Source organism: Trichechus manatus, unplaced genomic scaffold, assembly GCF_000243295.1.
Source record: "Trichechus manatus latirostris isolate Lorelei unplaced genomic scaffold, TriManLat1.0 scaffold00011, whole genome shotgun sequence".
Lineage (NCBI taxonomy): Eukaryota > Metazoa > Chordata > Mammalia > Sirenia > Trichechidae > Trichechus > Trichechus manatus.
The window spans coordinates 28,138,732-28,166,435 of NW_004443947.1; the positions used below are offsets into that span (position 1 = coordinate 28,138,732).

At 47.4% G+C, this 27,704-nt stretch overlaps 1 protein-coding gene across 1 annotated transcript in view; it reads right to left on the reverse strand.

Annotated features, from left to right (window-relative positions):
• LARP1 (La ribonucleoprotein 1, translational regulator) overlaps positions 1–27,367 on the reverse strand; it is a 61,012-nt gene extending 33,645 nt beyond the window's left edge. Inside the window, exon 1 of the mRNA XM_012560139.2 lies at positions 26,742–27,367. Within this exon, the coding sequence (XP_012415593.1) occupies positions 26,742–27,192 (451 nt within the window). The 5' untranslated portion in view covers positions 27,193–27,367. The remainder of the gene's footprint in view (positions 1–26,741) is intronic.
• Between the last annotated feature and the right edge of the window lie 337 nt (positions 27,368–27,704).

Genomic DNA, 27,704 nt, shown 5'->3' on the forward strand with positions numbered 1-27,704 from the left:
CTAGGCTGTACTAGGCTGTAATCTTTATGGGAACAGACTGCCAGGTCTCTCCTGCGGAGCTGCTGGGTGGGTTCGAATCGCCAACCTTTTGGTTAGCAGCCAAGGCTTAACCATTGTGCCACCAGGGCTCCTACTATATCCCTACAAGGTGCCAAAGTGCTTCACATGCAGCAGCTCATTTACTTTTCACAACCACTCTAGGAAGCAGGTATGATGACTCCCAGTTTACAGATGAAGAAAACCAAGGCTCAGAGAGGCCTCCAGGCCCCAAGCAGTCCTGTAAATCATGAGAAGGCTGGCTGGCAACCCTGGCAAGCTAGAAAGCACAAGCACTAGCTAAGAGGGCAGCACCCTCTTAGCAGCTGAGGCTCCACCCATGAACACAAGCTCAGTTCTGCCAGATTTTCTGAGTTGTCAAGAAAAATAGATTTCTATGAAAAATTTCATTCTAAACGTTGCTACCCAAACCTTCTATAAGCCATATTCAGCTTATGAGTTCCTGTGTGCTCTCTCAGGCCCTGCGAGACAGGCCGACCAGCAGGCACAGAGCTGGGGCCTGGATTTCATAAGCGAATCCTCTCAGGCACTTGTGAAACACCAAACCATCACTGCTCTGTTGCATGCCTGACTGGATTATCCTGATGCAGGAGGCTGCTGACATTACAGCAGTTTTCCCCATCCCCAGAGGTCAGCAACCACCTCCGGGGTTGCAAACTCATTTTTATTGTCCTAAATCTAAAGCATTACCTGCTGGAAGGAAAAGGCTTCGGAATACCCAAGAAATTATTTTGGATCACTCCTATTACTGAAGTAGACAGGCTGATCCCAGACCCAGTCAGAGCTAGAACGCGGTTAAGAAATCTCAATGTACAGACAGGAAAACTGAGGCCCAGGAGGGACCAGGCTGTGTCCAGAGTTACCAGGGAGTTGTTAGTGGAGCTGACCATAGAGTTCCTGCTTCCCAATCCCCAGCTTCACCCACAGGTCTGAAAGTCAATTTTCCCTCTCAACAAATATGCTGTGTACAACTACATCCACTCTCAGGTGGGAGGAGGGGCCAGGGCCTCAGGGACTCAAAAGTGTTAAGGAGCTGAAGGTGCTTGTAATAGAAAACCAAAACCAGACCCACTGCTACTGAGTCGATTCCAACTCATAACGACCCTACAGGACAGAGTAGAACTGCCCCATAATGTTTCCAAGGCTGTAATCGTTACAGAAGCAAACTGCCGCATCTTTCATGTAGTGGCTGGTGGGTTCGATCTCACCTTTTGGCTAGCAGCTGAGCGCTTTAACCGCTGCGCCAGAGAGCCCTGAAACTACCATCTGCTTTTAAGAAAAACAACTTCTCAGGTGGAACTGGAATAGACGGCAGAGAAAAAGTAGCAGTGCTCTAGTGAAGTGGGTCTGTGAGGGGCCCCACTGCCACCCCTAACTTCTTCTCTTCACACTGTGCCAGGAAAAGCTGAACCTCTCAGCTCCCTCTGGAAGATGTGGGAGAGGCAGGCCCTGGAAGCCTCAGGCATTCTCCTGGCTGCAGCTGACTAAATCTCACTTTCTTTCCTCTTCTCTAAAATGAGCAAGTGATAACAGATTCCACCTTGCCCTGCTGGCTGGGAACACTTGGTAATCTGTAAACTCTACAAATTTGCTGGGGGATCCCAGAAGCTGATGGAGAGCTACAGTTCTTGGGTAGAGACCAGTTCCCCAAATCCAGGTCAGCTAAGCCAGTCTTGCTCCCCAGAAGTCGCTAATTTGCTTCACTCGGTAGAGTCTGGGTCGGCCTGGAAGTCCTCTCAGTGCTACACGCTACCTCAACTGGGGAAGAACAGAGCCCTGAGACCCCATGGATGTTGGAACAGGACATGACTCAGCAACCAGGACACCATTGCAACTGCAGACCCCCACCCCCTGCTTGAAGCCACGGCAGTTACCTTATTCCAATGTACCCTTTCCCTTCAGCAAATATAGAGGAGTCTGAGCCCTGGTGGTACGGTGGTTAATCAGTCGGCTGCTAACCAAAAGGTCAGCGGTTGGAACCTAGCAGCCGCTCCAAGGGAGAAAGATATGGCAGCTTGCCTCCGTGAAGATTTACAGCCTTGGAAACCCTATTAGGGTCGCTATGAGTCGGGACTGACTTGACGGCAGTGGGTTTGGTTTGGTGGTTTTTAACCCCTATCCAAAGCCCCACCAACAGCTTATTATTAGGCTGCCCTGGTGGCACAGCAGTTAAGAGCTCAGCTGCTAACCAAAAGGTTAGCAGTTTGAATCCACCAGCCGCTCCTTGGAAACCCTATGGCGCAGCTCTACTCTGTCCTACAGGGTTCGCTATGAGTCGGAATCAACATGTTGGCAAGGGGTTTTGGTTTGATTAGGTTAAGAGGCAGGGTAGAGCAGCAGTTAACAGCATGGACTTTGGAGTCCATGCTGGGATGTGCCAACAACAGCAGCTATCAGTTAAGTAACTCACAAGGCCAGGGGCAGATGGGTCAAATCTGACCAATCTCTCATGCAGCTTGTAATATGATAGGCATTAACTAGGCCACACATCAATGAGTGCCAAGCAACTAGGTTCACAAGAAGGCAGGAAGGCACCTCAGGTGATAGCTTCTAGGAGTTAGATGCAACCTCTCATTTTCCTAAACTATGAAAGGGGTACATGGTAGCTAGCTCATAGGATTGTTTGATGGTAGTAATTTTTTCCTCCTTGGGGCAATCCTTGAATCTGTCTGGTGCTCAACTGCGGGAAGGAATAGAGTTGAGAGATTTAGCAAATAAAAATTCAGGACACCCAGTTAAATTTGAATTTCACATCAACAATAGCGTAAGTATGTCCCTTGCAATATTACGGGCATACTTATACTAAAAAAAAAAAAAAATTGCTGTTTATCTGAAATTCAAATTTAACTTCGTCTCCTATATTTTCTATCTGCTAATCTGGCAACCATAGGAAAGAAAGGACACTGACTGCCTCATGTTCCAAATGGAAAATGGGGGAGTGACTAGAACCCTGGCTAGAAAGTCAGGAGACTGGATGCCTGTCCTGGCTCAGGGGCTATAGCCCTTGCTGTAAGAGTTCTGGCAAGAATTCCTCTCTGGGTGCCTTGGCTTCTTCAGCCACTGGCATGGAGCAGGGGTGGGGAGAATCCTGTCATCAGTACATTTCATGATCCTATACTTATACCAGCTGTTCACCCTAACCATAACTTTAAATGCACGCAGCTTTCTAGGGGGATAAGCTACCTCAGAAACTACTGCTAGAAAGGACTTTAGCCCTAAGATTTTAGTATGCAGAAAAATTATCAACTGAGGAGCTTGTCAACATGTAAATTCCCAGTTCCTCAAAAAGTTGAACATAGAACGATCATATAATCTAGTAATCCCAGTCCTAGATACAAGCACAGAAGAAGCGAAGGCAGGAACACAAACCTGTACACCAATGTTCACTACGCACTTTTAACAGCTAAAAGGTGGAAACAACCAAAATGTCCATCAACAGATGAATGGATAAACAAAATGTCGTATATACATACAATGTAATACTACTCAGCCATAAAGAGGAAGTCCTGATGCATGCCACATCATGCTGAGTGAAATAAGTAAATATATAGAAACCAAAGACTGTTAGTGGCTACCAGAGGTGGGAAGGAGGGACAAAGGCGGAGTTTTTGCTTAGAGAGTAGAGTTTATCTTAATGGTGGCAGAATGATTGAAAAAGGATAGAAAGAATGGCTGCACACAACTTGAAGAATGTAATCAATGTTACTGAATTGTACATGTAGAAATTGTTCAGATGACGTATGTTTTGCTATGTATATTTTACAATTAAAAAAAAAAAAAAGTAGATTCCTGGGTACCATCCCCTAGAGATTCCCACACCCTGGAATCTGCTTTATAAACAAGCACCCTAGGTAATTATGAGGTAGGTTCTCTCTGGACATACTTGGAGTTATTTTGAATTTACCTGATGATTTTCAGCTGTTAATTTTGGCAAGAGTTAACTAAATCCACAGCACTGCATTTAATATTTTTAAAACAAAGGTTACAGTTCTTAAGTCAGGTAGTGAGCACGTGGGTTTTTGCTTTAATGTTTTTCTTTACATCTTACACTTACGTTCTTTTGTATGTATTACATATTTAAGACAGTTTCTTGATTAAAAAAATAAAATAGCAAGCTGCTTGATGGAGGTGGACCTCAAGCCTCCTCTCCACTCTGCCTACCCACTCAGCTAGAGATCCTAAGCAGAAGTCCGTTTGAAAACGTTTCACTTTACCACGTGGAAACTGGGGACCAGTGAATAATGGGCTTGCAATACCACTTCTGTGGTCTAAGAGGCACCTGGTTGGGGGAGGAGGGGAAGCTAGGTTAAAATGCAGATTCCTGCCTCCCCCAAGCTCCAGTAATCAGTTTTGGGGGCAAAACCTGGGCATCTGCAGTTTTAATAAGCTTCCTGCACACTGTCGATGCCAATTAATTAATGTTTGAGAACCAAGCTGCCAGTGAGACTGCCAGGAAGGGACCCTGGTCTCTAGCCCCCAGCCCACAGTTTCACGCATGCACAGCTCACAAGAGCAGGAGGTAGCATGTTCTAATTACACACACATACAGCGCCAGGAGGGGTGCATGACGAGTCCATCCACTCCATTTACCCCACTAGCCCAATCTCCAATATCAGGAACCAAGAATGGTCAGGCCAGGAAGCCGTAAGGTGAGTGTCTTGTGAGTCGAGAGGACAGGTCAGGGATAGGTCTGGGCTGGAGTTAGGCCAGAGTTGAAGAACAAAGGCTCTAAAGTCAACTGTCCGTCTGCTTCCTCCTTACAGCCAAATAACCACCACCCTCCCTTACCCCTGCTGTTTGTTCACCCAATCCCTGAGGTCTGGGTCCATTAAATTAATAATAATGGCTACCACTCACTAAGCATTTACCCCAGGAAGCCAGGCCTCCTGCTATGGGCTTTTGGTGCATTATGTTTTTTAATCCTCATAATGAAGGAACTATTATCCCAATTTTACAGAGGAGACTCAAAGAGGGTAAGTAACTGGTTAGTCAAAGGTCACACAGCGAGAAAGTATCTGACCCGAAGGATCTGAAATCCCAGGGTACTCTAGGCCTCTCTCTGCACTGCAGGAGATAAACACTAGGTTCCTTAGGTTCCCAAAGGGCTCCAGCTCAAGCTTGTAGACCGTACAGGAGACAGAGCCCACCAGTATACAGAATCCACTTCTCTGAGCCTATCAGCTTACCTGCCAGGTGGGGATAAAGCCACTAGGTACACAGGAAGAAGGGAAAAGCAATCAGGAACCAAAGCCTGTTTATTGCAAAGGCAATGCTCTAGGGCCACCTGCAAAATGAAGGCCAAGGCTCCAAGGTGGGGGAAACTGCAGAGATGCTGCAGGACAAAGGACAAGCAGGAGCGGGGTGAGGAGCAGGGATTTTGTATAGGCCCTGCTCTAGGGCACAGGGGAGAACTAAGCAGAGCATAAACCACCCAGCCAGGTAAATCACACTTCCTTACTCTTGGTGACCAGGGCTAATCACTTTATAAAGTACTTCCTCACCCATCACTACATCTAAGCCTTACCATAACAGTTCGAAGTACACAGGGTAGACATAGCTCTCTCCGTTTTACCAAATGCAGAAGAGAGGCACAGTGAGCTTCCCTGGCTTGTCTCAAGAGTATTGAATTGATTTATGGGATCCCAGTACTGGGCTCCTGCCACTGTACCATGAAGTAAAATGAACTTGATCATTGGTAACTTGACTATTCTGTGGAAACAATGGTGAACAAGACACTCCCTATCCTGAGGACTCAGTCCATGCAAGGTCTTTAATCTTAAACTCCATCCTGTGATCCGCTGATCTTGATAGCCTCGAGTTATACTGAGGATCCTCAGTTAGCAAACAGGAAAAGCCTGGGATCAATCAGTGATAACTGCCATGGGCAGGGCAAGAGAAGGGACAACAGCCACAAACACGAGTATAATTCCAGTCTGGCAATGACTTAAAAAAAGCTCTTCATCTCAACAAGTATTTATTGAGCCTATACTTGAAAACCCTGTGGAGCAGTTCTACTCTGCAGACATGGGGTTCTCCATGAGTTGGACTGACTAGATGGGAACTAACAACAAAATACCATGTGCCAGGTACTGTGCATATAGAAGTGGGTAAGACTGTCTAGGGTCTAGCCCGTGAAACTAGTAGCTGATATGAGTGCTGACATGGGTGATGCTGCGTTCAGCACTCCCTCCAGGAGTCACTCTGTTCTCAGGCAAGATCTGCAAACCTCACGCCTGGGCTCTTCCAGAAGAATTAGGACAAGGCCTACGAAGAACAACACTCAGAAACCCAAGTGGGAATTGTGCAACGGGTGCCTCTGTAGAAAGAGTATTGGGGTGGGAGTCAGGAAAACTGCATACTTTCCCAAACTCAGCCTCGATCACCCTACCTCACCACCACCAGGGCAGTACAGTGGTTAAGAGCCTGGACTCTGCCTGACAACCGGAGCCAGAGTCCCGGCTCTGTCACTTCTACCTGCATAACCTTGGGTTTCTAAAAATGGGAATTCCTAATTGAATGAGATTGTGAGGATTAAATGAACTGATATTTGTAAAGTGCCTGGAAAAGTCCCTGGCACATCATAAGCATTCAATACTTGTTAGTCATTATTTTGGAGGTTTGCAGAGCACTCTGAATATCTGACTATGGCCATGGACATATTTTTCCACCCAAGTCCATTGGTCAGTCTCCTGTTAAGTACCTTGTTCTGGATGTTTGCTTAGTGCCCCTCTCCAGCATCGATGCTTTAAAATTGTGGCTCTGTCTCAAGAGCTCAGAAGTAAGGCAGAGTGGAAGGGTGGGGCCTGTTTTCAGGAAATTTGGAGCATTTCTGGGCAACACCTCCTTCATCTAGGCAGGCCTTCCCAGGCCCTCTCAAGGCTCAAAGTGTGTCAAGGAGTGGACAAGCGTGGGGGAGGGCAGAGAACTAAAGGCACATGTCTGAACGAAAAGGAACAACGGCACCTGCACTGGAACTGCTTTGGGGTTAGTGTTGCCAGGCCTAGTCCTCTTCTAATCTCCTACAGCACCACCCATTCAAAGGTCCTCCCATTTCTCTTTCCCTTAAAGCAATAAGGCAGAACGAAGAGAGGCCTATGGTGGGCACTGTGCTCCCCTTGGTGCCACCTGGGAGACTTTGGCCAAGAAGTAGTCACAGTTTTCTATTAAATGAGAGTCCACCAGATGGCTTCCAAAGCCCCTTTCAACTCTGGCCTCCTTTAAGTCTAAGGTCTCCAGAGAGCTGCCACCTCACAGGGGCAAGCACTGATGATGCAAGTCCGGAGGAGGAGCAGGGAAGGCCTGGAATGGCAGTGAACATCCCAGAGCAACTAACTATAAGCCCAGCGGCAGCTCTCTACTCCTAGCCAGCAGTCAAGCATTACCAGTCTGCCGCTGCCCTCATGCCCCTTACCCAATGCTTGGCAAGAGGGCCTCCCATCTTACTGCACAAACTGCTGTGCCCACAGCTCCTGAAGAGAACAGTTAACAGAGTCAAAAGACTTCTTTTTTTCTATATGGGTACAGAATGACTATTAAGCCCTTAGTATGATCTATCACTGGGCTAAATGCCTCCCTTGCGTTGTCTAATTTAATAGGAAGACTGATGCTTAGCTTCTTTGCACTCTCCTGGATTTTTTGCTTATTAGTTGTGTCTTAAATGGGGAAAAAAACAAAACAAAAATCTGGCTCTTCCAGTTTTAGCTCTGACCCTGGACAGATCCCTTAATCTCTCCAAACCTCAGATTCCTTCTCCATAAAACGGGGCCACCACTACCTACCTCAGGGGCATTTGTGGGGACTGCAAGAGTTATGAGTAAGTGGTTCTGAAAAGTCTTAAGCGCTAGCCCAAAAGCAGTAGCAATCTTTTCAACCCACGAGCTTGAAAAGTAAGACTAGACCCCAAGAAAAATCAAGAGATGGTGGCCTAGAATCCTCAGCTCTTGCAGGTGCCATCTTGGACAGCATTTTGCATCAGGGTAAAAGAGCTCCCAGGGGAATGCAAACCAAGTCACCTCCTTGGGCTACTACTTCCCTGGGACAAGCCCCTTTCCAGCCTGTGGCGACTTGGCTCAGGGCTGTTGTTCCCTGTGATACAAGAGAGTATGGGATGGGGGTACAATGAAGGCATGCCAGTAATCTGGTCCCTTTTCATCATTGCCAGCCCTCCTACTGGGTGGGTGGGTGGAGAAGGGCAGCAAGCAGGTGGTGCATTAAGAGGCAGCCCAATTTTACAGGCTGAAAAACTGAGACACAGATTTGGGTGTAGAGGAAGAAGGAAAAAAATGAAACCAGGCTCCTACAACTCTCACATCTGCTGAGGAACAGATTAGGTTCTTGCCACACAAGTGGCCTGGTGTGAAGCACACTTGTCCCTGCACTAGGGCGCAGGACTGTTTTGACAAAGTAGTCAATAATTTAGAGATTTTTAAGTTCCGACCTCACCCAGGCCGGACCATGACCCTTCCTGCACCAGCTCTGACCCGACTGGTCTTTTTCCCACTGCCAATTCACATTTGTTCTCCCCATGAAACACAGGCCAGTGCTGGCCAGCCTCCATGTGGATCCCCAGGACAAATCCAAGTGGGAGGCCTCTGCCCACTCCTCAATGATTTCCTCTTTGAACTTCAACTAGTTCCAAAACCAAGCAGTAAGCTCTTAGAAGGGAGCCTAGTGTGGTGGAAAGAGCACTGGTCTGCAAGTGTGGGTGTTGAGTTTTAAGCACTGCATCCCTGTATGGCATTCTTGATAAGTAGCTTCCCCTATCTGGGCCTGCTTTGCTTCCCTCAGCCAAACTAGGTGTGCGCGCATATGTGTGTATGTGAATCCTGGACCGAGCTCAGCGGTCTCAGATCAACCCCAGGGTGCCTGCAGTGGGCAGTGAAAAAAGTGAGGCCTCCCAGGTAGACAGAGCTGGGGTGTCTGTACCTTTACTTCCTAGCGATAAAACTCTGGGCTCTCCATCAGGCTGAGACCAGAAGAACTAGATGGTGCCCGGCTACCACCAATGACCGCCCTGACGAGTGAGTTCCTGATGGAGAAGGAGAAAAGTAGAGTGTAGAACTCAAATTCTGGTAAAAACACCAGACTTAATGTTTGACTAAGACTGGAGGGACCACAGAAGACACAGCCCCTGGACTCTATGTTAGCCCAAAACTAAAACCATTCCAAAGGCCAACTCTTCAGACAAACATTAGACTGGACTATGGGACATAAAATGATACTTGTGAAGAGTGTGCTTCTTAGCTCAGGTAGATACATGAGACTAAATGGGCAGCTCCTGTCCAGAGGCGAGATGAGAAGGCAGAGATGGTCAGGTGCTGGCTGAATGGACATAAGAAATCCAGGGAGGAAAGGAGGAGTGTGCTGTCACAGTATAAGCACAGCAACTAGGGTCACATAACAATGCATGCATAAATTTTTGTATGAGAGACTAAACTTGAATTGTAAACTTTCACTTAAAGCACAACAATAAAAAACAAAACTATGATCCCATTTTGTTAAAAAAAAAGTATACATACACACACTACACTCAAAGAAAAGTCTAGAAATGTGTTAACATGGTAGTCACTAGCCACATGTGAAATCTAGCACTTAAAATGTGGCTAGTCTGAATTGAGAAATGTTTTAAGTGCAAAATACACACTGGATTTTAAAGACTCAGTACAAAGTTTGTAAAATGTTTCATTAATAATTTTTATACTGATTACATGTTAAAATGATAATATTTTGAGTATTTTTGGGTTAAATATATTATTAAAATAGACTTGACCTTTTTTTTTACTTTTCTAAAATATGGCTACTAGGAAATTTTAATTACATGTGTGCCTTACATTATATTTCTATTAGACATTACTCATCTAGAAGGATACACAACCCAACAATGCTCAGTAATATTTATGATGGTTGGTGGGACAGATTATGAAGGGATTTTATTTTTATTATTAAAACATATTTTAACATTTTCCTACAATGGATTGGTGTTGCTTGAGTAATCTGAAAAATGTTCCCCTTCAAAGGAAGTTAAAAAGCCTAACACATAATAATCTTTCCCATCCCCTCTGGTAACCTAGAGCCAGGGAGCCTCCTTTACCCTAGCCCCCACCCCCAGGGCCAGGCAGCCATGCCTGAAAAACCACAAGGTCAGCACAGCTCTTTCCAGCAGGCCTGCATGTGGCCTGACAGAGCTGAAGAGGAACATCTCTGGAGGGAGGGTGGTCAGTGTTCCCCAGCAGAGTTCCATGGACTCTGGCTGGCCACAAGGGCCCCATATAGGTTCCTGCTCTCTGAAGATTCACGTGGGTCCTTTCTCTCCCAGGAAGTTTTCCTGGCGGGGTGTGTATACTCCTGCAGTCTGGGAGAATGCAAAACCAGATGATATATAAGGCATGAACTCCGATGTCAGTGGGCCAGGAGCTACTGTGTAGCCTTGAACAAGTCCTCTGAGCGCCTGTGTTTTCTAGTCTGTAAAATAAGGATCGTAACAGCAGCTAGAACCCATACGGCTGTTATAAAATGAACTGAGATAATGAATGGAATGTGTATGGTGGCCCAGAAGTTTGATAATCATGTGAGAAGCAGAGGATGATCTCAGCATAGTCTGGTGTGCTCTGTAGGGCATCTGACCTCAACTAGGCAAGCCACACATGAGGCAGTCTAGGACACCTGGCTAACCCAGGGACATGACAAAGACACACCTGTGATGGATGAACAGCTGGTGCACTAGGAAGCAGCCCAGTTTTACAGGCTGGACTTAAGAACATGAGATCCAATCCCTTCTTACAAGCTGTGAGAAATGTTAAGCCAGGAGAAATTAGAGCAGGGCTGAAATCAGCACTCGGATCCCCAGACTGTCAACCCAGGGAGCTTGCTCTTAAACCCGCCCTGAAGGAGATCATAGCTGAAATTAAAAACACACAGCAGTTTCTGAAAAGAAGTCTGGAACATAAAAGTAAGGCACTAAGAGTCAAGATCAGGCTCATTCTCCACTTCCAGGCCTCGCCATCCCTGCCCAGCCTCCAGGCTTTGTAACCAGCACTACCCAACCCACACCTTCACTCAACCTCTACCTTGGGGCATGGGCCTGGGAGAGGCCAGAGAAGCCCACAAAGAGCCCTGGAACCCAGGCCAGGAAGCACCAGCACTCATCCTACCTCAATACTAGTTCAGCTTCTGGACAAAGTTTGAGAGGGCAGGAAGTAAAAAACAGCAATCAGAAAACTTCCTCTTTAGTTTCAAGGCAAAACAGCAAGTTACTTTAAAAATTAGGCCTCACTCACTCACTATGCTATCACTCACTCCTCTCCATCTCCCACCTGGGCTACTGCACAACTCCCTGCTTCCCTCCTCCTACCCATTCTACTTCATTCTCCACAGAACTGAGTAATCTTAAAGCAGAAATCAGGAACCCTAGTGGTACAAGGGGTTACGAGGTCGATTGCTAACTGAAAGGCTGGGGGTTCAAACACACCCAGAGGCTCCATGGGAGATAAACCTAGCGATCTGCTTCCATAAAGATTATAGCTAAGAAAACCCTATGGGGCAGTTCTACTCTGTCAGGGGGTCGCTGTGAGTTGAAATTGACAGCACCTAACAACAAACAACAACAAAGCAGAAATTACATGTCACCCCTTTCCACTGTTCTCAGAAGAGGAGTCAAACTCCTCAAGCTGGCTCCCAAGGCCTCCTGCTTCTGATTTTTTGAGTCCCTCTTCCCCTACTCTGCTCCATTCACACAGGCCTTCTCTTTATTTCTTGAAGAACTCTAAACTCAAACAGCTTAGTACTTGGCTGTTCCCCCAGTCAAGAATGCTTATCACCTTACTCCTTATCAACCCCATCTTGGCTCTCTCTTAGAGGCTTTCCTCAACACCCTGACTGAAGCTGGCCCCCGAAACTGCATCCCAAGCACTCTCTATTATGTTGCCTTGCTTTGTTTCCTTCACAGCTACTGGCAACTACCATGTAGTGTTAAAGATGGACACAAATTAACATTTCTCTCTTGGAAAGGTGGCGCCCATGTCCCCTTCCCTTCAATCTGGCAGGATCTGTGCCCACTTTGACCAAAAGAATATGACAAAAGCGATGCTGGGCCCAGGCCCAGGGTCTTAGAATACTTGGCAGCATCTACTTCCTGTCTCTTGAACACTCTCTAGGAGCCCTGAACCATATGTAAGAAGTCCTACTCTGAAACCTCCAGGTTGAAGAGGGCTCCTGAAGGTACTCCAGTTAACAGTTCCAGCTGAACTCAGCTATTCCTGCCAAGGTATCAAACATGAGTCGAGCTGTGGTGGGCCCTCCAGACCAGACTATCTGCCACCTCTGTCACTGCCGTGTGGAACAGAACAATCATCCAGCTGAGCCCTGTCTGAATCCTGACCCGCAAATCGGTAAATAACATGGTCGAATTTTATCCACTAAATTTTAGGTAATTTGTTATACAGCAATAAATAACTGGAATTACCTTGTTAATTTACTGTCTCCCACTAGAATGTAAACAATTAAGGTAGGCCCCTTCTGTCTTGTTCCCAGCAGTATTCCTATGGACGAACAAATAGGAGACTGCTCAAATAAATGTGTTCAATAGTAATTTTCAATTTGGTGGCAGCTAAGTTAGTTCCTCTCATATAAACAAAGGTTAGCCTCAAGCCTCTTTTGAAACGTTTCTCTTCTACTGAGTTGGCTGGCACTTTGACCCTGGCCTCCCCAACATCTAGGTTCTAAGTCTCAGGCCCAGAAAGGGGTCTCAGCCAGCATCCAGCCCAACCAGGTACGAGATGTCAGAATCCTCTCAACAACATCCCTGCCAAGAGATGGGTCACCACTGTTTGCACACTCTGCTGAGGACACTTGCAGTCTTCTGGGGCAGCTCATCTCACCCCAGATAAGAACATTTTCAAAAAGTCTAGGGCAGAATGCCTCATGTCTAGTGAGAAGAGTCCCAAAGCCTTGACCAAGCTCTCAGCAATGATATTCTAAGACTGGTCCAATTTGGGTGGGGGAAGTAAGCCCCATGAGATGAAATCTTTCTCTTCAATAAACAGCAGGCTGGATCTCCAGTTTGATATATCAAACTTAACCCTGGTGGGAAAGGGCCTTGAAAGATCTTCTAGTCCAACCACCTTCATTTACAGAAGAGGGAAGGGGGGTCCAAAGACGTTCAGTAAGTTGTCCAAGGTGTCTCAGCAAATGAGTCAAACAGCTGGGGCTAGAAGGCTGGTCTGCCTTCAGCCTTCCTGTCCAGAGCCTTCTACACTACTTACTATTACTACAGGGCTCAGACAAACAACTGTGCGAGGAGCATGGCTGCCTTGGAGAAGCCTCTTTTTCAATAAACCTTAACTCCAATCCCCAAACAATAGGCTCACATGCACAAGGTCTCTAGCCAGGACCTTTCCCCTTTCCACCCTGAGGCTATAAACATTTGCCTCAGCCACTCTCACCCCTACAGGGTATCCAAGCAGGAAGGGGTCTGAGAGATTGAGATCAAAGATGCTATACCCACTTCACAGATGGTGAAAGGAGTAACTAAGGCTTACTGGAACCTGAAATAACCCAGCCCCCTTGGCAAGCCCATCCCTTAGCTCCCAGACAGCATTCTACTGCTGCTCAAAGGCCTCAGACCACAATGCCCAGCCGTCTCCTGTCTCCCCCACCACACCCACTTTCCCTAAAAGAGCTTGGTAAGGAAGTCAATGTTGGCCACCCCTCAAGGGACTGCAGTTGGCCTAAAAGTCTTCCCCACCCTCTCTTCTCAGGCTCTTCTCCCATAAGGATGCTCCTCTGCTTGCAGGCTGGACAGACTGCTGTCCTTTAGCTTCTGTATAATAAAACATACAAAGACCCATAGGCTTTGTGCTAGAAGGAAGCTTGGATAAGGGACAGCAAGCTCAAGGGCCTATGAGGGCCAGGCCATGACATCCCTCATCTAAAGGGGAGTTAGGTCCTGCTGCTGGACAGCAGTCATGAAGGAAAAGACTCTGTGGCCAGGTCGTCTAATTTTTTTTTCTTAACAGCTTTATTCAGATATAATTCATATACCATGCTATTCACTCATTTGAAGTATACAATTCTGAGGTTTTCAGCATACCCACACCTCACTTATTGACATGGTTAGATTCCAAAGACCAGGTCATTATGCGAAAATTGGTGTTACACTAAAATGGAGGATGACCACATCAGATCACAAAATGGAAGATGATTACATCATTACACAGCTGCCAAACTACATCACTCCAAACTGCCAAACCACTGAGAATCATGGCCCAGTCAAGTTGACACATAACCTTAACCATCACAGTCAGGGTTATCACCTCACACCTCAGCATTTGTTTCTGCCAGACGTATGTTGTTAATGCGCAAAATAACTGGACAGTATATTTTTTACTATCGTTGTAAATGTGAAATGTTAGATAATGAGACAGTCAATAAGTGAGGAGTAGGTGTATATTTAAAGTCTGATTTTTTAAGAAGTTACACATCCCTGCAGGAGAAAGATGTAGCAGTCTGCTTCTGTAAGGATTTAGAGCCTTGGAAACCCTATGAGGAAGTTCTACTCTGTCCTACAGCGTTACTATAGGGTTGTAATGAGCCGGAATCTACTCGATGGCAAAAGGGTTATACAACCCTAGGTTTTCAGATAAAGTTTGATGATTTTTATATACAGATGATTATGTCAAATTGTTTTTAAATGCAAAACAAACCCAACCCAAACCCACTGCCGCAGAGTCGATTCCAACTCACAGCAACCCTACAGGACAGAGTAGAACTGCACCATAGGGTTTTCAAGGCTGTAAATCTTTATGGAAACAGACTTCCACATCTTTCTCCCACAGAACAGCTAGTGGGTTTGAACCACCGACCTTTCAGCTAGCAGCCAAATGCTTAACCACTGCACCACCAGCGCTCCTTTTTTAAATGCAAGGCCAATAAAAACCTGTCAAGAGACAGACTGGGCCCGAGGAAGCAGGTGGGAGATGCCCATTTGTCACTTCTGCCTTTCAGCATAAAAGCCCCAGCATGGCAGCAATGTATGTTGTTTCCCCCTGAATTCTGGAGCCTGACACCTAACAAACCCCCAAAAAACCCACTGCTGTTGAGTCAGTTCTGACTCATAGCAACCCTACAGGACAGAGTAAAACTCCCTGTAGCGTTTCCAAAGAGTGGCTGGTGGATTCGAACCACCGATCTTTTGGCTAGCAGCTGTACCACCAGAGCTTCAAAATCTAACAAGTTCTCAATAATTTAATTCTGAATGAACAAATCTACAAAAATACTTTTCTAACATACTACTACAGAACCCTACAGCAAATCATCATGCAAACTGTTCAAATATTACCATGTCGAGGAACTCAGTACATGTCCTGTGGCAGCTGAATCCATTTAGGGGCACGACTCAAAGTTATTACTTGATCAGAGCCAAAACCTATTGACCTTCCACCTCCTACCCACCATCAGGAACTTTATCTATAGGGCAACATGGCAAGTCTATTCAAATGCTGTATTTCAAGATAACCAGCATTTCCACCCACCCCAAGCTTTGATTCTCTGGGCAAAATAATCCTAGTTCGTTCAACCATTCCTTCCTTATAAAGAGGTGTGTGACTTACCATCCTGTATGCTAACTGTTCAGTGTGTTCCTGATTTCCTGTCTCCCTCCCACATTCCCTAGAATCAGCATCCAGCCTCCCACTTCCAAATTTGCTCTCAACCACATTCAAACTCCACCCCTACACTAGGCTCCACTTCAGGCAAAACTCAAACCAGGCTATTCCACAGATGTAATTGGTCTCTTTTCCAATGGTCACTGTTAAAATATGTACAGAACAAGAAAAGCAAAGAGCCCTCTACTCCTCAAACAAACTCAAAGCTGCAGAAAGAAACTGAACGCAGAGTGGAAGGTTTTACTGCAAAGAATCTGAGCCCATCTCTTACTCTGACATCCTACTGCTAGAGCATTCCCAAGAGCCACAATTTGGGCTTCTTACTTCCAGGAAGATAGCCCTCACTGATTCCTCAAATCCCCCTCCACTATGGAGTTGCATAAGGAGCACAATGGTTAAGCACTCAGCTGCTAGCCAAAAGGTCGGTGGTTCTAACCCACAGGCTGCTCCACGGGAGAAAGATGCAGCAGCCAGCTTCTGAGAAGATTTATAGCCTTGGAAACCCTATGGGGCAGTTCTACTCTATCCTATACAGTTGCTATGAGTTGGAATTGACTCAATGGCACACAACAATACGGAGCTTAGAGCAGGGCTAGGAGAACTGGCTCTAAGAGGTGACACGGGCTGCCTAATCCTGTGTGTGCTCATGATCAAATAGCAGGCACCAATAGGTGGAGGACCCAGGAAAACAGGAAATGGCTGGCTTTAGCACCTAACTTCTGTTAACAAATTGAACACCTGGGCCAAATTCAAAGCCTCAAAAGAGTAGCGATCAATACCCTCTCAATTACTACTTATTACTATGTGCCAGGCTCCAGTCCAGCACTTACATACCTTCACCTAGCTCACCTTCAACAAGAATCCTAGCAGAGAGGTACTGCAGAAGTAACTCCATTAACCGAAGCCCAGAAGTTATCAACTAGTCCAAGGGCACTTGGTTGCTAAGTGGCTGGGCTAACTCAAACCACGGCTGACTCCAAAGTTCATGTTCAACCACCCTGTTCTACATCCTTCCCTGAAGAGAAATGAAAACAGAACTGGAACGGGAGTCAAAAGACTTGGGTTCAAGTCTCAGCCCTGCTTCGAACTGACTGTGATGTTGAGCAACTCCTATTTCCTTTCTGGGTCTGAAGTACCTAACCTATAAACGAGGCATTTAGACTCAATGTCCTCTGGGGTTCCTTCCAGCTCTAAACACCCCCTCTCCAAGGAAAGGGAAAACCAAGCCCCTGAGGATACAGCAATGGGGACAGAGCTGATTCCCGGAAGTTGAGCTGGGGAAGCCTGACTCTCTATAGTCCAGCATCCTTGGAAACTCACTCTAGCAGCCTATCTGTGGGCAAGTGCAAACCCACCATTCTCAGCACAGGTTGTAAAAAACAGAGCTGGACTCAGTCAAGGGGAGGTGGCTTTGATGGAAAAGAAACCTTGTGCCTGTGGCTTTCGGTGGAAAAGCCTGCAGAACCAAGATGCTGAGAATAACTGGCGGCAGGCAGCCCAGCATGTGGTCCTAGGAAGTCCTCCCGCATGGGTGCTTCCCCTGGTAGAGATGGAAGATTGCCACCTGGAAGCCTGCCCTCCTACTGCTTCCAGGGCCTCCTCCTCTTCCAACCCACCAGTGACAGCAGGAGCAAGCAGGCTGGTGGCTTTTGATGCAAGCATGAGCTCAGTCTGGGTCAGTCCATTAGTAATCATGCTTCTTCTGGCAACTGAGATGCCTTCTGGACTTCTGAAGGATCAGAGAAATCCCATAAACCACAGCTACTTCCTATACCTAAAAAGGATGACAGGCGATAACTGCCTAAGACCTACACAAGAATGACTTAGAAGTCTGCTCCCTATTGTAATCTGGAAACTTTGCCCCAAATGATCAGACAGGAAATCCCAAACCTTCCACTCTTAACATAACATTCACTACAAGACATAACAACTGCTTACCTTTCCAGTTATCTATGCTATAATCACAGAGAACTCAGTTCCCTGAACCCAAACAGTGAAAGGCTTTCCTGTCCCAAGGCTGCTCCTCAACCGAGAAGGAGCTCTCTTTCCAGGCCTTTTCTCAGGTGACTCCTTCCCATTTCAGCTTAGCCATCACTTCTTCCAGGAAGACTTCTCTGACCTAAACTGATATGGGTACCCTTGCTACCTGCCCAAAGAATTCCACACTTCCTCTACACAGTACACTGGATTGTGAGTGTGTGTGCCCCTTGCCAACAGGGGTTTTATTATTCACTGTGGATTCAACGGCAATGGGTTTGGTTTTTGGGTGGTAACCCCTATGCCTGACACATAGTAAGCACTCAAAATGTGCTGAATGAAATGCTGTTAAAAGCATGAGATTCATTCATTCATTCACTAATCAAACGTTCATCGAGCTGCCTACTATGTGCCACGCATTGTTGTAGGTGCTGGGGATAAGCAATGATCAAATATCAAAAGCATCTGTGATAAAAAAAAAAAAATGAAAACAGACAGCAGTGATTGTTGCACAACATGGTAAATGTAGCTAATGTCACTGAACTCTACAAGTAAAAATGGCGGAAATGTTGTTACAAATATTTCCCCACAACGGGAAAAAAAAAATCAAAGTCCCTGACCCAATGGTGGTAAGAACTATGAAGAAAAATGAAGCAGGGTAAGAGTGACAGTGATAGGGAGTACAAGGGTCACAGCTTATCATTTTCTACAGGATGGTCTGGGAAGGCTTCTCTATGACAGTGATATTTGAACATGGACCTGAAGGAATGAGGGTGTGAGCCACTTGACTATCTGATCACAGAGTATTCCAGGACAAAAGCCCTCAAGTGAGAGGAGTGTCTGATGTGCTCCAGGAAAAGCGAGGACAGGTGTAATTGGAAGGGGAAAGTGGTGAAGGATGAGATCACAGGTTGGGGGGTGGGGGTAGGGAACAGACAACAAGACTGTGTGTGGTCTTAAGGACACCAAAGGACTCTGGATTTTACTCAGCTATGAGAAGCTATCAGGATTTCAAGCAGAGGAGTAGTAAGATCTAACTCTTGTTTTGTCAGGGTCCCTCTAGGTGGTACGCTGAGGACAAATGGTTTGTGCGTCTATGTGCGCACATATGCAGGCAGCAACAACAGCAGAAGGCAAACCAGTTAAGAGGCTGCTACAACAGCCTAGGTGAGAAGTGATGGTGCGTGGACCAGGGTGGTAATAGAGGAGAAGTGGAAAAAGTGTTCAGACTGGACATAGTTTTTTAGGAGTCAACAGAAACGTACTAGTAAATCAGATTTGGGGCTACAGAGAAACAGTAGTATCAAAGATGCACTAAGCTTTTTAGTCTGAGCAAGTAAAGAGTCTGAGCAATTAGAAGGACAGAGTTGCTTAACTTCTCTGAGTCTCACTCTCCTCATCTATGAAACAGACATTAAAAAGAGCACACACTGGGAAGACTTCATGGGACAGAAGATGTAAAGCACTCAACAAATGGTGACTACTGTATCACTACAGGGTCGCTATGAGTTGGAACTGACTCAATGGCAACAGGTTTTGTTTTTTTTATTTCACTATATTACGTATCTCAGGGCTATCAGGGGCTTATAAGTTTGTTGCTGTATACTATCGAGTCAATTCCGACTCATAGTGACCCTACAGGACAGAGTAGAACTGCCTCGTAGGGTTTCCTAGGCTGTATCCTTTAGAGGAGCAGATTGCCTGTTTTCTCCTCCCATGGAGCAGCTGGTGGGTTCGAACCACCAACCTTCTGGTGAGCAGCTGAGCTCTTAACCATTGTGCCACCAGGACTCCTTTTAATAAGGTAGTACATGTGAAAAGCAGAGTCCCTGCAGGGATGGTACAGTTTACACGTTCAGCAGCTAACCAAAAGGATGGTGGTTTGAGTCCACCCAGAGGCACCTCAGAAGAAAGGCCCAGGAATCTACTTCCAAAAAAATCAGCCATCTGAAAACCTATGGAGCACAGTTCTACTCTGATACACATGGGACTGCCATGAGTCGGCACTGACTCAACAGCAACTGGTATATGTGAAAAACAGAGGGAAAACCATACAGAGCCCAGGCAGACCATTCATCCAGATGGTTCCCAGCCACTGTGAGACCTCAGTTCCTGGGAGAAGCTTGCAACTTCACTTCTAAAGCAGGGAAGAGAAAAGGCTACCTCAAGTTGCTGGAATGTCACGTCTTGAGGGCAAAGCAGCTACTACAAGTTTGAAAGGTTATTACAAAGTTTCCTATAAACAGGGGCTCTGATGAAGGAGGTCATCTGGATTTAATAGTAGTACCTCAAACTGACAGGGAAGCCCCTCACCACGCATGATAGATTTATCTGGCTGCCATTACAAAATTCATCAATAAAAGTCTACACCACTCACCCTGGGCTTTGCCAGTCCAAAGGCTCAGTCAAAGGAAAAGAGGTGCCATGTCAAGACTGTCCCTCTAATTCTGGGAAAATCCCTCAATGATGAATCCCAGGCTATCTATCAGAGGAAGCTGGCCAGTTGGCAGGGTAACTCACAAATAGCCCTTCCAGAAAATTAAGCTAAATCCTGATTACCCACCCCCACTTTGGAAAGGCATGGATAATCCCTCAGAATAGGTAATTACCTCCAACTACATATATCTGGCTTTGCGATATAAACCACTTACATCTTTGCAGGACTTTTTAAGGAGCCCTGGCAGCTCAACGGTTAAGTGCTTGGCTGCTAACCGAAAGGTCAGCACTGACTCAGCAGTTTGAATTCACCAGTGGCTCCACAGGAAAAAGACCTGGCGATCTACTCCAGTAAAGATTACAGGTTAGGAAACCCTATGGGGCAGTTCTACCCTATCCTATAGGGTCACTGTGAGTCAGAATCTACTCCACAGCACACAATAGGACTTTTTAACTCATGAACTGGGCTACCCCATACTTGGTATCAATTTGATTCACAAAACAACCTCAGAACAGGAATTAGTTCCATTCTGTGAATAAGGAAAACGGAGGTTGGGCAAGCTGCCCAAGTCACAAAGTAAGTGAGAACTAAGTGGACCATGTTCTGACTTAAATCTCTTACCTTCCCCCTTCCGCCTTCCCTCTGCTGTCTGTTTTTATTAGTCAGGCATCAAAATCTATTTCCTTTCATGAATCCCAGGCAGGGTAAGGCCATCCTCTCTCCTGGCCACTCCCTTAGTCACTCTGGACCAGCCAGGGAGGTTCGTGAGGCTGACAGAGGCACCTGTGAACCCTCCTGAGGCAACACCCTAATTACCCCCCTTTGAGCTTGTCCTGGTTTTGCAAACAGGGGCACTCCCATCTGCCAAGCTCTCCATTTTAAAGGTTTTCATGGTTTCAGGCCTGTTCCTCCTCCCCTGCCTCCCAGAGAGAGGGAAGAGGTGCTGAGTAACAGCTATAAAATGCTTACTCTAGCCTAGATCCCACTGCAGATGGGGATGGGTGGGTCATCAGAGGGACTCTGCCCCTCAGGAGGTTCAGGGTTCAAGTCGTCCATAACTATCCTTCCACCCCCAAAAGGTCCTGGAACGACCTCCTAAACACCTCCCTCCCCTTCCCTGGCAGGCACTCATTTCCCTGTTTGAATTCAAGTGTGAAACTCAAACTCCCAGTGTAGCAAAGGAGAGGGGCCAGGCCAGCAGAAGGCTCCCCATGAAGGCCACCTCTCCCTCTCCCCTTCAGGGGGTATCCTAATTGTGTGCTTTTTTTTTAGAAGAGGAGAAAGTGATTTGAGCTATAGGAAGAAGAGCTTTAAGCCCGCATTTATCAAGTCTAACCTCAAAGTACTTAGCCAGGGGTGCACACTTACAAAGTTAGAAAAAAAAGTCATAATGCCTTTATCACCCCTGAAGAAATCTTAACATAATCTAAATTGGTAAAATCTCATCAATTGTCAAAGTGTCTTCTTACAGCTGGTTTATTCAAATCAGAATCCAAACAAGGTCTACACATTGCATTTGACTGATCTCTTAAGATTTTTTCATTTATAACAGCTCCCCTTTAAAAATGACCTTTATTTATTGAAAAATCACATAATTTGTCCTGTAAAATTTCGCACATCCAGAAACTGGGTAACTGCTTTCTCACAGTCATTTAATTTGTTCCTCTATCCTCACTTTCCCTCTAAACTGGCTATTAGATCTAAGGTTCTATTATATTTGGGTTCAATTTTTATTTAATGGGGGGAAATTTTCATAGACAGTGCTACGTACTTTCTACTATCACATCACAAGGCATACAATGTCAGGTTGCTCATCAAGGCACTGCCAAGCAATCAACCTAGGTCCTGAAGCCAGGAAGTCTCTAGCCCTCAAGGAGGTTGGAGGGAGCTGAGATTCATACTGGAATTCTTAACCACTATGGCAGATACAGGAAACTCTGGTGGCATAGTGGTTAAGAGCTATGGCTGCTAACCAAAAGACTGGCAATTTGAATCCACCAGGTGCTCCTTGGAAACCTTATGGGGCAGTTCTACTCTGTCCTATAGGGTCGCTATGAGTTGGAATTAACTCAACGGTAGTGGGTTTGGTTTTGGTTTACGGCAGATATAAACATATATGTATATAAGGCTCTACACTTCGGTTTCTTTCTTTTGTGGGGAAAGGACTTTTTTTTGGGGGGGGCGGGGGAACTGAAGACATTTAGACCTAATCCAATTCCCTCATTTTGCAGATAAAGAAACAGAAGCAGAGAAAGCATGGGGTTTGCTTGTAGCCACACTGCTGGTCATAAGCAGAGTCAGAAGTGGAATTAACACTTGCAATAATAGTGATCATTTATTAGAAAACTTAAAATAGAAAATTATTATTAAATTAAATATACAGCACTTATTAGGTGCTTACTCTGTGCCCGGCACTATGCTAAGGGCTTTATAAACATTACCTTAATTCTCACAATCCTTTGAAATACAAAAACAAATAAACAAAAAATCCACCGCCATTAAGTTGATTATGACACAGCAACCCTATAGGACAGAGTAGAATTGCACCATAGTGTTTCCAAGGCTGTAAGTCTTTATGGAAGCAGACTGCCACATCTTTCTCCTGCCGGGCTGCTGGTGGGTTTGACCTTTCGGTTAGCAGCAGAGTGATTAACCACTGCACCAATCATTCTCATTTTGAGGAAGAGGGAATGGAGGCTTGGAGAGACTGAGTAATTCACTCAAGATTACACAGCAAGTTAGAAGCAGAGCTGGGACTCAAAGTACAGATTATGATTCCAGAGTCAGAGAACTTACTTCCAGTCCACTTCCCGTGGTGGGAAAAAGAGGACCAGGATCTGAAGCAGCTCTGACGCCGTGAAGTCACAGAAGACTGATGCCCCAACTACTACAACTAGGGGAATCTGGAGGAGGGCCCAAGTCCAGGAAGGAAAGCAGAAAAGGAGAGCAGACGTTTATCTGGGGCCAACTCAGAGGATCCCTAGGGTTGCTGTGGGTTATCGGGACTATAACCCTTTTTATTTTGTGCCATCAGTGTGTCGCACTTCAAAAGGCCACAGAAAAACATGATGCCTAGACCCTGACCGCCCCCCCGCCCCATGACTTTTCTTTAAAGTGAGAAAAAGAGCAACAGTTTTCTGACCACATCAAGTTAAAGAGGAATACACAACTAACCCACTGATTATCCTGCTGGGGTGGGTGGAGGCTTGTGATGATGATACACTCTCAAGTCTCAACCCACCACGTGTGCAGCAGCCACAGCAAACTTCTAGTTCAGTTAGGCTGGCCTTCCACTGCAGCCCTGAGAGCACATGTGCACTCCTCCAAAAGATAATCTTTATACAAGACAAATAAACAATTAAAACATTTTTTAAACATTCATCATGCCACATTCCAAGCAAAAATAGCCAATTATTTGGGTCACCAACCTTTTAAGATTATGCATACCATGCCCTTCATGACTGTGGACAAGCCAATGCCCATTTCTAAGGAAACAGATTCCATATAGTTCATGGCATACTGATACAATACCAGACGACTGCATTCTCCAACTCCCTCATTTTACAGGTAGAGAAAACAGAGACCCAGAACGAAGAAGCCTCTTCAGGGAAGTCCCACAGTCTCCCAACATCTAACAGCCACCACATGTCAGACACTGGGCTAAATCCTTTACAATGCTTACAAGTAGTATCATAATGAATAGTCATAATAACCCCAGGAGGCGGGTAAATCATAATTTAATCTGCACTATACAAATGGAGAAGCTGAGGCACAAAACGGTTAAGTAATTTGCCCAAGGAGGCATGGCTAGCAAGTGAGAGAACGGGCACTTGAACCCATGAGGTTTGACCACAGAACCTTTGCTATATATTATCTTTCATACTTAAAAGGGGTGTGACTAGAATAAGGGAAAAAAATTTTTTTTTAATGTTTTCAAAACACTTGGGTGGGGGGCGGGGGATCCAAAAAGCAAATCCCAAAAACTTAAAATAACAAACGTAGACTTAGAAGCTTAAACCAGAATAGAGAACCCCACAAGAAAGGAGAGATTTCTCAAAACATCTTTTATTACTAGTTACTGCATATGTCCCTTAAACAACTAAAACACTAGCATCTGAGCCAAAAGGAAGACTAAAAATAGGCATTTGCAGCAAGCTTTGGGAAGCTTGTAGCTTGCTTATGAGGCATTCCTTCTGCAGAGTCCAAAAACACATGCATCACAGAACACAAAAATTCACAAGACCACACAGCCACTCCACTGGTGTCACATTTAAACTTGTCCAAGCTGCAAATAAAATCAAGGCTGGAAAAGGGCCTAAGAGGTCCATGCAGACTCCAGAGAAAGCCACCACCTAATCACCCAACAGACAATCCAATCACAGAATTTTCTCTTAAAAAGCACTCAAGTCCTAACAACAGGCTTAAACAGAGAAGCTACTGGATTAATTTAGAGTTAATCTGTCAAAGACCACTCCAAAGGTCCGAAACCAACTCTCCTGCCTTAAAGTTCCAGAAAAACAAGGACAGGGCAAATCTACCCCACTAAGAATTTTAATTTTGCTTTGCGCACTTTAGACTGCTTCTCCACTCAGAGAGGAAAGCAAGATGCCAGCCAAGCTGTCTTCTTCCCACGATCAATAATCCCAGTGACCTATAAAGGGCCCTGGACTTGTACAAAATGCCAGCTCAGGCACTCAATACCACTTGATGTCATGGCTGATTTAAAACCCACAAGGCAGGTTCACCATAAGCTAAGCAGCAGCCGGGGTGAGAAGCCCCATTTAAACTTCTGAAGAGTCCTCTCTCTTGGGGATGATTATACCCGTTTGAGTTTAAAGGGGGTTGGGGGAGGACCAAAGAGTGTCTTAAAGTTGCTTTCCCTCCCTCTGTGGATCAGGGAAGGATTTGTAAAAAAAATGGAGGTTTCAGCACTACCCTCTGCATAAGAGGGTTCTAGAAGGGGTATGGGGGAAGAGTAGGAGGGCAGAAGGAAGAAAACACGGTTTGAGGCATTATTAGTAAACCCCAAATGTCCCCTCCTCCAAATGAAGCAACCTTAAAAGAAATAAAAATTGCAACACTTCGTTTTCAGGTTTGGTTATGGTAGTTTCCCTAAGACTTAAAGTGATCTTACTCCCTTTTATATGAAGGCATAAAGCTGCCCCTTCAACTTTCCCCATTTTGATCTTTTAAACCACACTGCCTCAATCAGCACTGCAGAAAGAATTTTGAAAAAGCACTACGGCTAAGGCCACGGGCCATCATTCTAATCGCAAACAAGGTTTGAACACTCGCCCACACCAAAAGGATCCAGAATTAAAGAATCGAGATCCACTGTGGCCCCGAGCCCCGGCAAAGCGGGGAGGGAAGGCGCGCCCCCCCATCCAAACTGACGATCTATTCCTGGCAAAGAGAGGCCAAAAGCAGACTCCATATTCCGCACCGCCTCCCTCCTCACGCTGACGAGGCTCTGCTGGGATTTCCTGCACGCCCCCATTTAAAAGACTGGATCCAAAAAGAGTAAAAGAAAGAAAGAAAAAAGCAATCGAAGGGAACACTCCGGGAGCGCCCGGGGCCAGGGCTCTGGGAGAGCCGGTCGGCGGTCACATGCCGCTCCCCGAGCGGAGAGGCACCACGTTGTCCCGGCTGCGGAGGAATGCCGGGAACGGGGGACGCGCACTCACACTCACGCACACGCACACTATCACCCGGAGCGCGATGACCCGCGCGGAACGCAGAGGCCGAGCGGCCGCGAGCAGCCCGCGGGCCACCAGCGAGGTGCATGGCGCCCAACTGTCACCCACCCGCCTAGCCCGGCCACTCCCTCCCCCGCCGCCACAACCTCCTCGTGTCGCCGCATATTTTCCGCCAACCCCCTAAATGGATCCCCTCCACACTCGCCATCGGCTCCCTCTCAAGGCGGAAGGCCCCCGGAACCCGGGAGAGAAACTACCGAATTCAATGACCCGTTGGGTTTCCTCCTCGCCCCCTTCTCCCCGTAACTGACCCCTCAACCCGTCTCCAAATGGCGGTTCTACCGCCTACTATCATCTACTCGAGAACAAAACTTGTTAACTTTTAAATCGCTAATCCGTGTGGTCGGTATGAACTCATCGCTGGGCGCTTTGCTACCCATGACATATGCTCATTAAACATTTACAACGTGGGGACTATTGCAACGCTACGAAAACGGGGAGCGTGGGGCGGGGTGAAAAGAGGGGGCTTCCCGAGTAAAGGAGGTTTAAACCAGAAACCATCTCTTACACCAACACGCGGTGGGAGAATGAGGACCATTTTCACCGAAGCCAGCGCCCACTCTCTCCCGGCGAGGTAGGCCCGGACCACGCCGTTGCCCACTAACCGCTGCGGCCCAGGCGGTGGCCGTGGCCTCCGGGAGGCCAGGCCTCGGGCAGGAATAGGTTCCCTAGTGTGTGGTGGAAGCAGGGCGCCGCGACCCGAATGAGGCAGGAGATAATTAAAAAAAAAAAAAAAAAACCCGAGTCACCACGACCGGTGGCGGACCCCCAGGCCCTGGAAACCGCTGGGGGAGGGGACGCCCATGTCCCCGGAAGAGGCCCCCCGGACCCAGAATAGCAGGCTGGGAGACCTACCTGGAGGGGACTGTCCGTTCACCGTGGCCAGGGCCTGCGGCAACGCGTTCTTAGTCCACGGGTTCACCTTGGGCGGGGGGGCCTCCACGAAGTCTCGCCGCCCGCCGCCCCCCGCAGCTCCGGTTGCTCCTCCGCCAGCGCCCGGCTCGCCGCCGCCGCCCTCCTCCCCGTCGCTGACGGCCGGGCCTTCGGCGCCTGGCGGCTGCGGCGGCTGCGGCGGCCGCGGACTCTCGCGCTCCTGTTGCCCGGTGCCCTCCTTGTACGGCTTGGCGCAGGGCAGCCGGGGTCTCCGAGTGCCGCCGTCCGGCTCCCCGACTCCGACGTCGTTGGCCCCAGGCTCGCCCTTGCCCTCGGGCGGCGGCGGCAGCTTCTTCCTCACCAGCCCCCCGTGCTCTTCGGCCTGCAAGAGCGGGGCGCCCCCCGGCAGCAGCGGCTCCACCTGAGTGGCCATCTGCGCGCCCGCCCCCCCGGAGAAGCCGGGCGCGCCTGAGGCTGCCTCCCCCGCCTCGAACTTGGCTCGCAGAACGCCCGCGACTCCTTCCTCTGGGGCGCTGGGCCCCAGTCCCTGCAGAGAAGGGTCGGGGTTCACGCTAGGAGAGGCCCCCCCTTCCGGTCGAATGCAGCCGCCGTAGATCCAAGGCCGATGGCGGGGCGGGGGGGGTGGGGGAAGGAGGGCCCCCCACTCTGCGGTCCAGGCCTCCTCGGCGCACGTCCCCCCCCCGCCCGTTCCTCGTATGGCGCCCCCACCCCGAGGTCGGCAGGCTTCTCGTCCCGTCCCTCCCTCCCCCCCGCCCCCGGGGCAGCCCGGGCTTCCCGGCTCGGGGGCTGCAGCAATATGGACGGACGGGGGAGAGGCGCGGCAAGCCGAACAGACCACGCGATCCGCGGCAGGCGGAGGGCGGGCGCGCGCCTCGCGACGCGGCGGGCGAGGGAGGGGACGACGCAGTGGGAGCGCGCCCGCCG